Consider the following 12,247-nt stretch of genomic DNA (forward strand, 5'->3'; position numbering starts at 1 on the left):
TCCTCCCTGTTGAAGGGCCCGAGCCTCCAGAGCCAAGCACGGAGCCAGAGCTGTGCTGGGTATTTATGGGGTGCTGAGCCCTGCCCAGGACAGCCCCATCCCAAAACAGCCCCCACCAATGAGAGCACCCCGGGAACAGAGCCGGCTTTCAGCACCAAAATCCTCCCTGGGCTTTGGGAGCTTTTGTCCTGCTGTTCACACAAAAAGGGGCTTTCACTGTTTTTCTGAGACCTAAATTCTTCCCAAGCAGAAGTGATTACAAAGAAGAAAAGCCCAGGGAGGAGTGAGACGGAGCGCTGGAGCCGTGCCGGGAGCTGGCAGCGGCAGCCGGCTCTGCAGGGACCATCTCAGCTCCTCCAGAGCTTCACCCAGGAGTGCTGTGACACCACAGACACCAAGGGAGGAGAAAACAACAGTGGCAAAGATCAAGGAATCTCCTGAGCTGGAAGGACCCGCAGGGATCAGTGATCCAGCCCCTGGCCCTGCACAGGCACCCCAGCAATGCCATCCCTGCAGCGCTGTCCAAACCCCCCTGGAGCTCTGGCAGCCTCAGGGCTGTGCCCATTCCCTGGGCATGTGGGCAGTGCCAGCACCCTCCGGGGGAAGAATCTTTCCCAAAATCCAACCTAAAACCTCCCTTGGCCCAGCTCCAGCTGTTCCCTGGGTCCTGTCACAGAGAGCAGAGATTGGAGCTGTCCTTCAGCCCCTTGAGGTCTCCCTCAGTCTCCTCCAGACTCATCATTAGGAACCACCTCTAGTAAGAGCCAACACTTATGAAAACAACAGTGCTGTGAAGAGTAATTCCAAAGATTAACAAGGTCCCAAGTTTCCTGCTGTCCCCTCACAGGCAGAGGATGAAGGTGTTTTGTCACCACATACATTCAGGAGCTGCTCCCACACTGATGGAAACAGCTCCAGGGACCCAAAGTGGGGTGAAGGGACAGAAAGGGACATTAAACACCCCCTGCTCCATTTGCTGCCACAACCAGCACGTGAGGGCTGCCTCTTTCCCTGGAGTTGTTTGCTCATTCCCTCTTTCAAGGCAGCGTTTCCATTTGGAAAAGGGCTCATTTAAGGCTTCTCACAGGAAAAAACAGGATGCAGCACTGAGATCTTGATTGAGGCCTTGCATTAACCCTTTCTATTGAAGAACCATAATTATAATTTCTCTATTTATTCCCATTTTGGCTAAGTTCTGTCAAAACCTTAGAAGGGAACATTAAATAACCCGGATCAAGAACTGGGAATTAATGAGGGCAGGCCTTTGAAAGCCAAATCCTGGGAAATGTGAGCTTCTCATCTAATAAGTTACTTAACTGGAACACTACATAAACAAAGCATTTATGCAACATGGAGTGGGGTAGGAAGCACTGGAAGCAAGTCCAGGCAGGTGCTGGAGGAGGCTGGTCACAGGGGAGGAACAGCTGCCCCTGCCCTGAAAGCACAAAGCTACCCACAGGACAGTAAGGCATCATTAATACAGGCTAAAATGAGGCTAATTTGGGTTTCTCATTTACAAAAGCTACTTTAAAAAAAAAAAAAAAGGAGAAAAATGGTGTATTTTTGGGAGAGAGCTGACAGGCTCAGGATCACAGATGTACCAAGAATTCCTGGCTGGGAGGGTGGGCAGGGGCTGGCACAGGTGCCCAAGGCCAGGCTGGAGCACCTGGGACAGTGGAAGTGTCCCTGCCATGGCAGGGTGGCACTGGGTGGGATTTAAGGTCCCTCCCAACCCAAAGCAGTCTGTGATCTTAGAGCCATGTAGTAGATTAATAATTATTAATTATACTTTCCCAAAAATATTCTTGCAGGTTTCAACTCCTGTGGGGGAAACATTTATCTTATCATAATTAATAAGCAAATCCCTAACTCTAGGAAAAATAGGGAAAATTAGTGTATTGTGTTCTCACTTCATGCATCATCCATCACTCCTATTTTGAGAATCACACCAAGAGATCCAAAATGAGTTTTCCATGAAAATGTCAGAAATTCACTTCAAGTCTTTTAATAGAAATAAATATCAAAAAGCTGATGAGGGTTTTACAGATGATAAGAACAGAAGCATTTATGGAGTGAGATAATGATTTATTTATGGTGAACTGGCTCTCCTGGTCCTGAACTCAAAGAAGCTCTTTTGCTTAAGGACAAACATTTTGAGAATAGAAAAGGCACTTAGTCACAACATCCACACATGTAAAAACTACAATAAATGGCACAAATTCCTGACAGACATTTAAAGATTACAACAAGAGGCAGGTCATTTTAGTTTCCCATAAAAAACCATATATAAATTTTTGGTTAACAACAGCTTTATGTGTATTTTCACATTTTCCTACTCCAATATATTGTAATAATTTGTAAACAGATAAATATTATGCTTTTAGAAGTTATTCCAAAGTATCTGCACCAAAAAAAAAGTAATTTTGGCACCTTCCAGCACAGTGTCCATGTAAACATTTCCTCCTTCCACAGCGCAGCCAGCACCAAACTCCTGCAGCAATTCCTTTGGTGAATCCCTCAGACCTCCAGCAGGGAGAGATGGCTCAGGTGTGGTGAAGTCAGTACCTGAGGCTGCGGAATTTGGGTTTCCTGAGGCTCAGCATGGGCTGCTTGAGGGTGGGTTTGTTCTCCAGGAGCTGCGCTTCCGACTCCGTCCTTGGGAACCTGCTCCCGTAGATCTGGGGATATTCCTTCTGGAACTGCAGCACACACAGGCACCAGGATGAGAAAATCCCAGAGCCACAGAAACTCCAGCTGTGCCACAGCACACTCTTGTGTCTGCTGTGCCTGCAGAGCTGCCTCCCAGCAATTCCTTGGATAAACTGTTTTACCCGACAGGGAGCCAAGATTCAGCCTGTTTTGGAAGGGCTCTCCCAGGAAAGCTTACCAATGATTCCATGGAAATGAAAACACCTGGAATCAGAGCAGTGACTTGCACATTTTGCCTGATTCCCATGCAAGGCCTCAGGAAGGGATGAAAAACTGTAAATACATCTGAACATGAGCCAAACCTTTCCACTGATGGATTCGAACCACCTTTGTAACTTCTGGTGTTGACACAACTGGGACCTTATCCTCCAGAAACTGCCATGAATTCGGCTTTTCCCAAGAATTCCCAACATTTCCCATCAAGCAGAATGTGTCCAGCAGACCCAGGGCAGTGCCCATCCCTGTGCTGGCACTGCTGAGGCACCTCCAGTCCTGGGATCGTTTTTGGGCCCCCATGTCCTTCCTCCCTTTCCCCTGCTGCTGTGAATCACTTCCTACTCCTCACTTACTCCCAGCCTTAATCAACTATACTCAGCCATTCTTCTTCAGATTCAGTTTTGATAAACCAAACCAGACTCACTTTTAGAGGCCAGAAAGCTTCCACAACACACATGGAAGTCAGAGCTGCAGGAGGGGCACCAAAGCCAAGTGTGGCTGTCCTGAAAAGCTGCTTGTTCAAATGGGAGTCACAAGACTTGCTTAGGAGATTCCAGGACAAGTACAAAACTATTCCATTGGACAGAAAGACATGCCAAAACAACAACAAAAAAAAAACCCTCCAGGATTAAATCCTGCCAGAACTGCTGTGTTTTAGCCTCACTATTAGGCAAGTTGTTGGTAAGCCAGAGAAGTGCAAGATAATCTTGAGCATGTAAATGTTACAAAACACAAAGTCAAGGCCACCAAAACAATGTTTCAGGGTTCTCAACAGAGAGAGTTTGGTCTCTTAAAGCCAAAAATTATTGCTTTTAACACCCATTAAATTTAACCCCACCTATGGCTTGTTAATGGTGACTTGGATGGCCAGTGCAGCACAGGAATGCAGGCTGCAGTTCCATCAGGAATCACAGGATGGAGAGCAGGAGCTCCAGCACAATCATTTGTCCTGGTTTTCCACCACTGTTTGAACACCACTGCTGCCACTCAAAGGCTGGATTATTATGGAGTAGTTTGGGATGGAAGGGACCTTAAATCCCATCCCTCCCCTGCCCTGGCAGGGACACCTTCCCCTGTGCCAGGCTGCTCCAAGCCCTGTCCAGCCTGGCCTTGGGCACTGCCAGGGATCCAGGGGCAGCCACAGCTGTGCCAGGGCCTGCCCACCCTGCCAGGGAACAATTCCCCATTCCCAATATCCCATCCACCCAGAAGGCTTCCCTTCTGGCAGTGGGAGCCATTCCCTGTGTCCTGTCCCTCCATCCTTGTCCCCAGTCCCTCTCCAGCTCTCCTGGAGCCCCTCCAGGCCCTGCCGGGGGCTCTGAGCTCTCCCTGGATCCTTCTCCTCTCCAGGTGAGCACTCCCAGCTCTCCCAGCCTGGCTCCAGAGGATGCAGCATTAAAAACCATCTTTAAAATCCCAAGCAGAGCACATGAAGCACTCGACAGCTCTTGAGCACAAACATTTCTCAGCACATTGTGCTCCTCTCGTGCCCCAGGCTCTGGTGCCTGAGCCCTTCCCTCACAAAGGCACTGCACAAGCAGATGAAATAAACTCACCTGTTTCAACTTTTTCTTTTTGTCCTTCACAGAGAGGTTTTTATCCTTGATGATGTTCTCCAGGAGCTCTGCCACAGCAGCCTGTGAGGTGGAGACCTTTTGTTCTTCAAACTCCTGAGGAGTGATTTGTTTGCAGTAGGAATACGTTGGCAAGATGACACAAATTTCTTCTTTTTCCTGTTTGCACTGGAAGAAAAGGGGCTCTGCATGCACTCAACTGATTCTGTACTGTTGGAATAAGTGCCTAATAAACACCCACACCCACTCACAAGCTGCAAAACATTATAATTAATATCCATACATTCAAAATGTCCTGGGTTTATTTGCATTTTCCCAACTTCAGAAGAAGCAATTAACAAATGAATCTGAACTGCTCTCATGGCACCAACCTGAGCCTTCTTCATGTACTCGAGGTGATCCTGCACAGCAAGCTGCAGGTAAGCTGGCACTTGGAATATTTCCTGCTGATGGTCCATCAGGAAGGACAGCAGGCGTGTGGAAAGCAGCTCATCCAGGTCCTCCTCCTCTGCACAGCGCAGCACACAGCGGGAAAACGTCTGGATCAGCTGGAAAATTCAGCACAGCTGCAGTGGAGAAAGCTGGGGATTTATTTCCCTCCTCTCAACTCTACAGCAGCTCAAATCCCTCAGTATCAACTTCCAAGTATGTCACACAAGGAGGAAGAGTCATCATTCCCTCAGCTGAATTAAAGCAATTTCTTTGGAACTGAACAGCACTTTCAACTAAAAATACGTATTGTAAAAGGTAGTAGCAGAAAAAGGCTTAACCTACAGAAAAATTAACATCTTCACAGGACTGCAGAATAGGTTCCTGGAATGGTTTGGAGCAGGGACACCTCCCACTGTCCCAGGTGCTCCCAGCCCTGTCCAGCCTGGCCTTGGGCACTGCCAGGGATCCAGGGGCAGCCACAGCTGCTCTGGGCACCTGTGCCAGGGCCTGCCCACCCTCTGAATAAAGAATTTCTTCCTACTTCTAATCCAAACCTAAATCTTCAATTGGCCATCTTGAGACAAGTGAGGTGATTAAAACCTGCAGAGCCAACCTCAGGCACACCAGGATTAAACTGGAACGAGACAGGCTTTAAGGTCCCTCCCAACCCAAACCTGTCTGGGATTCTGAAGAGCAGCAGGGTGAGAAATGAGGCTGAGGAATCATCTGCATTCTCCCAAGAAGAGCTTTTCCTGCCCTTACCAAGGACCTGGTGCCCATGGCGTCGTGCAGCCGTGGCATGTCAACGTTGCCACTGATCCTGGCCATCATCCTCAGCAGCAGCTGCAGCTTCCTGCGCCTCGGCGGGGGCAGCAGCAGGCAGCAGATCTGCAGGGCCTCCACTGCAATTCTCTCCAGGTGAGGCTGCAGGAGATCTACGAGTTAACCACAAAGACAGCTGCCATTCACATATGAACCAGCTTCCAGTTTTATCTCTGGATCACAGATTTCTTATTTTTCAGTGTGATTATTTGCGTTTCAGAGAGATCAGCTGTAACACAGAAGAGAAGGTACAGGCCTTTGTTTGTGTGGTCAGCTTCAAGCTCCTTCATTATGGTGCAATTAGGACCACAATACAATTAAGGAATGACACTAATTATTTCCAGAAAATACCGATTTACAGAACAGAAAAAGACGTCTCCAGCAGGCAGGTGTGTGCAGACTCCCTGCCCCATCACTTACCTGAGCAGAAAGGCCAGTTACTGACACAGCCAGCTCATACTCCAAAGACACTACACAGTTAGCAGAGCTACAGCAGCTTAAACAACTTAGCCAGCAGATTTCCTTTAAAAACCCCACAAATCCATGCTCTGTGCCTATCCTAGCAAGAGTGGCAGAGGTGAGGGAAGCAGGGATTAGTGAGGCCACACAACAAGGCAGTAGAGCATGCTGCAGAGAGCCCTTACTTGTGCCAGCCAGCACACAAGGGGAGGGGGGCACAGAGCGTTCTGACAGGTCGGTGCTGCTCCTGCAGAGTCTCTGCTGGATGCTGATGGCCACACAGGGGCTGGGCGTGCCCTGCCCCCGGGGCCGAGGCTGCACTGTGATCTCAGCACTGGCTCTGTTGATGGCACTGCAGCTCCCGGAGCTCCTCCTGCCCAGCAGTGCCCGGGGTGTGTGGCTGCCATCCCACAGCTCCTCAGCCCAGGGACACGGGCCAGGCACTCTCCCGAGGCTCTGGGCTGGGCCTGAGCTACCCCAGCCCAGCTCCACCACTGAGGCCACTCTGTGCTCCTCCAGCAGCTCTCCACTCCTCGTGGTGGTGCTCACACCTCCTCCCCTGGGGGGGACACGTCCTCCTTTATCACACACACTTGAAGCAGCAGCTCCAATTCTTTCCAAGGAGTAACACCTTGTCCTAAATGCTCCAGGTGGCTCTTGGGCATTCCTGGATCCTGCAAGATTCTGGCAGCTCCCTCCTACCAGGCTCCCAGCACTCCCTTGCTGACGTGGCAGTTTGTGCTGCTGCCATTTCTTTCCGTGCTGGTTTTGGGCTCTCAGCTCCTCTGAGGAAAACCTCCTGGAAGCTTCTCCTTTCTCCTTCTTGTCAGACTCTTTGAGGAGCAGGCTTAGGAGAAGACACTCAGTGGACTTGAAAGAGTTCAAGTGAGGAGTTTTTGAAGGCTGAGGGTCACATTTCTCCTCTTGGACAGAACGTTTTCCACTGCCCAGATCAGGAATTTGGATGGAGCCAGACAAAACTATCAGGAAATGAAAGAGATGTTAAAGATGCAAGTGGTGTGAAAATGAGCCAGTTCAGAGAGCTGCTAACAGGGCAGACAGACAACAAAGTCAAGATATTAATTAAGATATTAATTAAGAAGACTTTAGTTCAGTCTCAAAGCAATTTAACAAGGCCATTGCAACCAACATGCAAGAACAAAGACAGGTAACACTGCAGTAGTGAGGAGCAGGCAGAACAAGCACATCTTTTGAAGTTTGTGTTATTAAATATTTAGAATGTGAGCTGAAGCAGCAATTTAAATGGGAAATCATGAGGCAGAAGTACATTTCAATTAACACTAATAAAGAATGGAGCTGTGATGATCCTCCTCACACTGCAGCTCCCACACAGATCAGGGGGCCAAGCTCTGCTTTGAATCACACATTTATCCCCCAGCTGATCTGAACTCAGAGCTTCCCTGACTGTTCCTAAATTCATACATACCTAGGATATTAACAAAGAGCTCATAGTATTCAAAAGTAAGCAATGGCTCTGGAAGACTGAGAAAATAATCAGCAACTGTTCTGAACACGTCCCGCTCAAAGCCACTGTAGGTGGCTTGGCTCATGTCATTGTTCCTGGGCCCTGAAAAGAGGGGAAGAAAGGAGATTCACACCAAAAATCCACAGTCCCACTAGAAAAGAAATTTCTGAAGATCAGCCTAAATTTATTCTTGTTTCACAAGCAAAGAATCCTATCAGCAGTCCACAAATATTGTATTTGGCACAATTTGTAAGCAAAAGCAGTGCAAGAGATTCCAGGCAGCCACTGAAGAGCTGTGCTCAGTTCTGTTCCACACCAAGAAAATAAATCAAGAAAAATTAATCTGTGGTCTTTATAGGTTCCTCAGCAAAATAATCACCCACCCTTAGGATGTGGCACTGTGATCCCACTTCTCCCACAGGGAGTTCAAGCTCCTTCAGCAAAAGGAAGCTCAGCACATGGAAAAAAAGCTCATTATCTCTGGTCTCATTTGAGAGGCACTCACCAAAGAAAATGGATCTCCCCAGTTTAATATGAAGTGTAGGACATGTTTTGGTCCAGCTAAAAGCCAGGGACTGGAAATGCAAAGTCCCTTTCACTCCTGAAAAACTGCATTAGAGGAAACCACCCACAGGCTTCTGAACTGAAACATCACAGCTGATTTCACACACACAAATATTTCCCTTTCAACTCTCAAAAGAGGCTTCTGGAACTTGAAAGCTCTTCAGTGACTTACAGTAGGCCAAGCACTTCATGGCTGACAGCACCCAGTGAGGGAGGTCTTCTGAAATCCAAACAGATAAAAACATCATTTAGACATGAGCCCAAATAATTAACAACTAATAGTGGCTCACACATATTAAATAACACCTAAAGCACAAGAGATTAAATTTAAAACAGATTTTAAATACTGTTCTACATGGAATTTTGAGAGGATAAAGGGGAATCATTTCAAGCTGAAGGTGGGCAGGGTTAGCTGGGATATTGGGAAGGATTTTTGGCTGGGATGGAATTGCATCCAGCTGTGGCTGCCCCTGGATCCCTGGCAGTGCCCAAGGCCAGGCTGGAGCAGCCTGGGACAGGGGAAGGTGTCCCTGTCATGGCAGGGGTGGGATGGGATTTAAGATCCCTGAGCTGTGCTCTGGTTTGGGGAAAAGTGTAAACACAGACTGTGAAACAGATGAATTCTTATTTATAAATAAAGATTTCCAAGCAAATCCAGGGAAATAAATGTCACCTGCTTTGTCCTGCAGGATCACCACGCCGTGTTTGCTGGTGTTGCTCATGTTGTACATGACAAACTCAGGGATGATCTGGGCTGGCTGCAGAACCTCCTCCAACGAGGGCAGTCCCAAAATGGTTTGCAAACTGGGGGAGGAGGAGAGCAAAGATTGCAAGGGATGAAGGAAAACAAGTTCTCCCCATATCTGCTCCAAACTCTTGGTGAGCTAAAGTGCTGTTTGGTAACTTCTCACTTCCAGGAGGACAACTGGGGACACTTTTCCCTGGGACAAACAGCAACAATCAGCAAGGAAGAGCAGCTGAGGTGTTTAAAATATATGTCAGCACCAGCACCTCATCAGAAATTCCTTAAATGCAACAGTCCAAAGTTAAAGAACAGATTAGAAAACCTGTGTAAACAACAGGAAAAATTCAACTTAAACCACAGCTTTAACAATTAAAAACAAATGGTGAAAGCTTGCTTGGGTATTTCACACTGAAGGAGAAGGTGCTGTGTGTAACTCCTCACTCACTGTATCCTGATGATATTTCTCCATGTTTCTTGCACATATTCCTGGCTTATTTGCCTCCTTGGCAGTGCACCTTCCTTCTTTTCTTCTGTTACATCAGCTTTTGGTCTTGCTAAGTTTTCCTGAAAATGAGAGGTTTATACTGTAAGATAAACGAACTTCTTAAGGCAATTAAAAATTAGAGAAAATTGGAATTAGAAGAAGAGAATTGTGTGGAGATTAAATTCCACATGAACCAGGGGGCAACCTGCAGCCTCAGCACTGAAATGGGAGCACACAACTAAAAAGAAATGGAAGAAACCCCACACCTACCCAAAATCAGCAATTTAAAAGGTAAAAATGCCTCAAATCCAGATGTATTAATATGTGAATTACCCTCCTTTGGGATTGGAGCCTAAATTCAGAATTTATGCGTGCAAGCCTCAGCTGAATCAAGGGCCACACACATTCCATCTTCTCCAAAAAGATGACCAGTTAAATGATCTGTGCCTTTTATTTGTACCCCAAAGATAAATTAAATTTCAACAAGGTCACGTTGTGAAGATCATTTCTAGGACTTCACCTTCCAACCCTCCCCATACTTTAAAATCCCTTAGCAGGGATAATTCTGCACTGAGACAAAACAAAGAAAACCCAAAACAAAATGAAAACCCCTCTCATATAAATTTATTTCGTAATATTTCTCAATTCCTTAAGTCTAAACTATTCTTTCTTAAGGGAAGATGCCACAACAGAGCAGTGTCACTACATTTTAAAGATTTTAAAATACAAGCCAAGTGCAATGCTGTGAGGAACAGAAGTTATTACCACAGACTGCAGGATCTCCTGTTTTTTCAAACCCCTTTTGGATGAGCTGGGCGGTTTAAAAAGTTTTCCTTTGTCTCCAGAGAAGTTTTCCAAGTTGTCCCTTGGTGGGCTTGGTAGAGGTTTGACTGGAGAGGTTGGAGGAAATCTGTAATGAATGGGGGAGATGTTAAAAACACTCAGACTTGATCTGTAATCGAATAAATGACTTGACAAAACAAAACCTCTGACTCCATACCAGCTTGGCTCTGTTAGATTCACTACAAAAAGGATTTTTTTTTAAATTTATCATATGATAAATTAGCTTCGGGCTGTTTTTCTTGATGCCAAAGTGGAGCTGGAGATGTTGGCACAGCCCGAGCCCAGAATGTGAGAAGTGGGGGCCATTAATACCTTTAATTTCAGAGCTCCTTGGCTCTGTTTCCCACTCAGGCTTTGTGTAAAAGGCCCAAGAGAAGCAAACCCAGCGGGCAGCTCCTACAAAACACCCTGGCTTCACTCCACAGCACTGGAGTGCAGTTTGAATTCCAGCACAAACCTCGGACGGGCAAAAGCAAGCGAAGCAAAACGCTCAGAGCAGCAAAACCACGCTGATAATTAACTCTTTACCCGGCATGTTTAACCCAAAGCAAGCTCTTTTTGCAAATCGAAGCATTTTAAATAAAAACTCTCCAGCTGGGAGACCACGGGTTAACTTTAACCTCAGTACCTGTACAGGGCACCGTTGTCCTCCAGGTTCTCAGCTCCCCAGCGGCCCTTGATGTCCTCGATGACGTGGTTTTTGAGGAATTTCCGCAGGAGCTGCACGGTCTGCTGCCGGGTGACGTCGGGCCCGAAGCTGCTGTTGCTGCGGAGCACCTGGTGCAGCCAGTCCGCGGCCTCGGCCGCCGTGAAGCAGCTGCCGTGCGAGCGGAGCCGCTGCCGGTGCCGCCGCAGGGGCATGCCGGCCCGGAAGCAGCGCGTCACCTCGTTCCACTGCGGGGACACGGAGCGGCCACCGGCAATTGCAGCCGCCCGCGTGTCGCGACGGCGTTATGCGACAGAGGGCAGGGAGGGGAGGGTCTCAAGGTACCCCCCGTGTCGCGACAGCGGGTGTCCCCGAGCCGCCGGTGTCGCGACAGCGCGCGGGGCGCCCCAGGGCTCCCCCACGCGGCGCCCCCGGGCACCCGCACGCCGAGAAAACGGGAGCGGGGCAGGAGAGCGCCGGGCACCCGCGTGTCGCGACAGCGAGCACGGCGCATCCCCGAGCGCCCCTCTGTCGCGACAGCAGTCCCGAGGGGCAGAGCCGCCTCCCGTCCCGCGGCGCTCGCACGGGTGCCACGGGCGCCCCGCTCCCCGCTCAGCAGCCGCGCCCCCGGCTCCCGCCCGGCCCGGTGCCGCCGCAGCCCCGCTCGGTGCTCACCAGCCTCGTGGCGCGGTACGGCCCCGGTCCCGGCCCCGGCCCCGGTCCGGCCATGGCGGCCCCTCAGCCGGGGAGCGCAGCGCCCCCTGCCGGCCCCGCCGCGCGCGTAACGGCCGGCTCCGCCGCCCCGCCGTTCGAATCTGCCGGCGGCCGCTGATTGGCCGAGACGGACGCACGCGGCGCGTGACGTCACTTGGCGGGCCGGGCTGAGGTGACCGTTGAGGCCACGGGTTCGGATCCCGCCCGTAGAACCTTCACGGGAGTTAATTACCCAACTGTGATTAACAGTAATTACAGAAATTCAGGAACCCCAGATCGTTACTTAACAGTCATGAACGTGCGGGGACAGCTGGCCCTTCCTCATGTGAGAGCTGCTCCTTAGGTGTAGGGGGGGGCACGGGTGGGCTCTGAGCTCCATTCCAACCCAGCCCAGTCTGGGATGCTGTGGGATGAGGAGGGCTGGCTGGGAACACCTTCACTTGGCTTTTGGCACGATTTAATCCCTCTGTGCAGTGAAGGTTATTCTGGGTGTGGCCAATAGAGAATTGGCCTGCCTCAGCTCCAGCCTCAGCTCCATCCCCTGCTCAGCTCC

At 49.3% G+C, this 12,247-nt stretch overlaps 1 protein-coding gene across 2 annotated transcripts; it reads right to left on the reverse strand.

The window, feature by feature from the left end:
• Positions 1-1,963: 1,963 nt before the first annotated feature.
• On the reverse strand, positions 1,964-11,718 carry DEPDC1 (DEP domain containing 1). Of its 2 annotated transcripts, XM_041472203.1 has the most exons (12): positions 11,656-11,718; positions 10,963-11,228; positions 10,257-10,401; positions 9,453-9,571; positions 8,936-9,066; positions 8,435-8,482; positions 7,660-7,800; positions 6,398-7,192; positions 5,694-5,866; positions 4,871-5,047; positions 4,482-4,667; positions 1,964-2,699 (listed from the first exon to the last, which is right to left on the reverse strand). In XM_041472203.1, exons 1-12 carry the CDS (start codon positions 11,707-11,709, stop codon positions 2,559-2,561), a joined length of 2,376 nt encoding a protein of 791 aa, XP_041328137.1. In that variant the 5' UTR covers positions 11,710-11,718; the 3' UTR covers positions 1,964-2,558. The 2 variants fall into 2 exon arrangements, with proteins under 2 accessions (XP_041328137.1, XP_041328138.1); XM_041472204.1 differs by lacking the exon at positions 6,398-7,192.
• Between the last annotated feature and the right edge of the window lie 529 nt (positions 11,719-12,247).

This window comes from Pyrgilauda ruficollis, unplaced genomic scaffold (assembly GCF_017590135.1).
Source record: "Pyrgilauda ruficollis isolate IOZ18807 unplaced genomic scaffold, ASM1759013v1 scaffold283, whole genome shotgun sequence".
Lineage (NCBI taxonomy): Eukaryota > Metazoa > Chordata > Aves > Passeriformes > Passeridae > Pyrgilauda > Pyrgilauda ruficollis.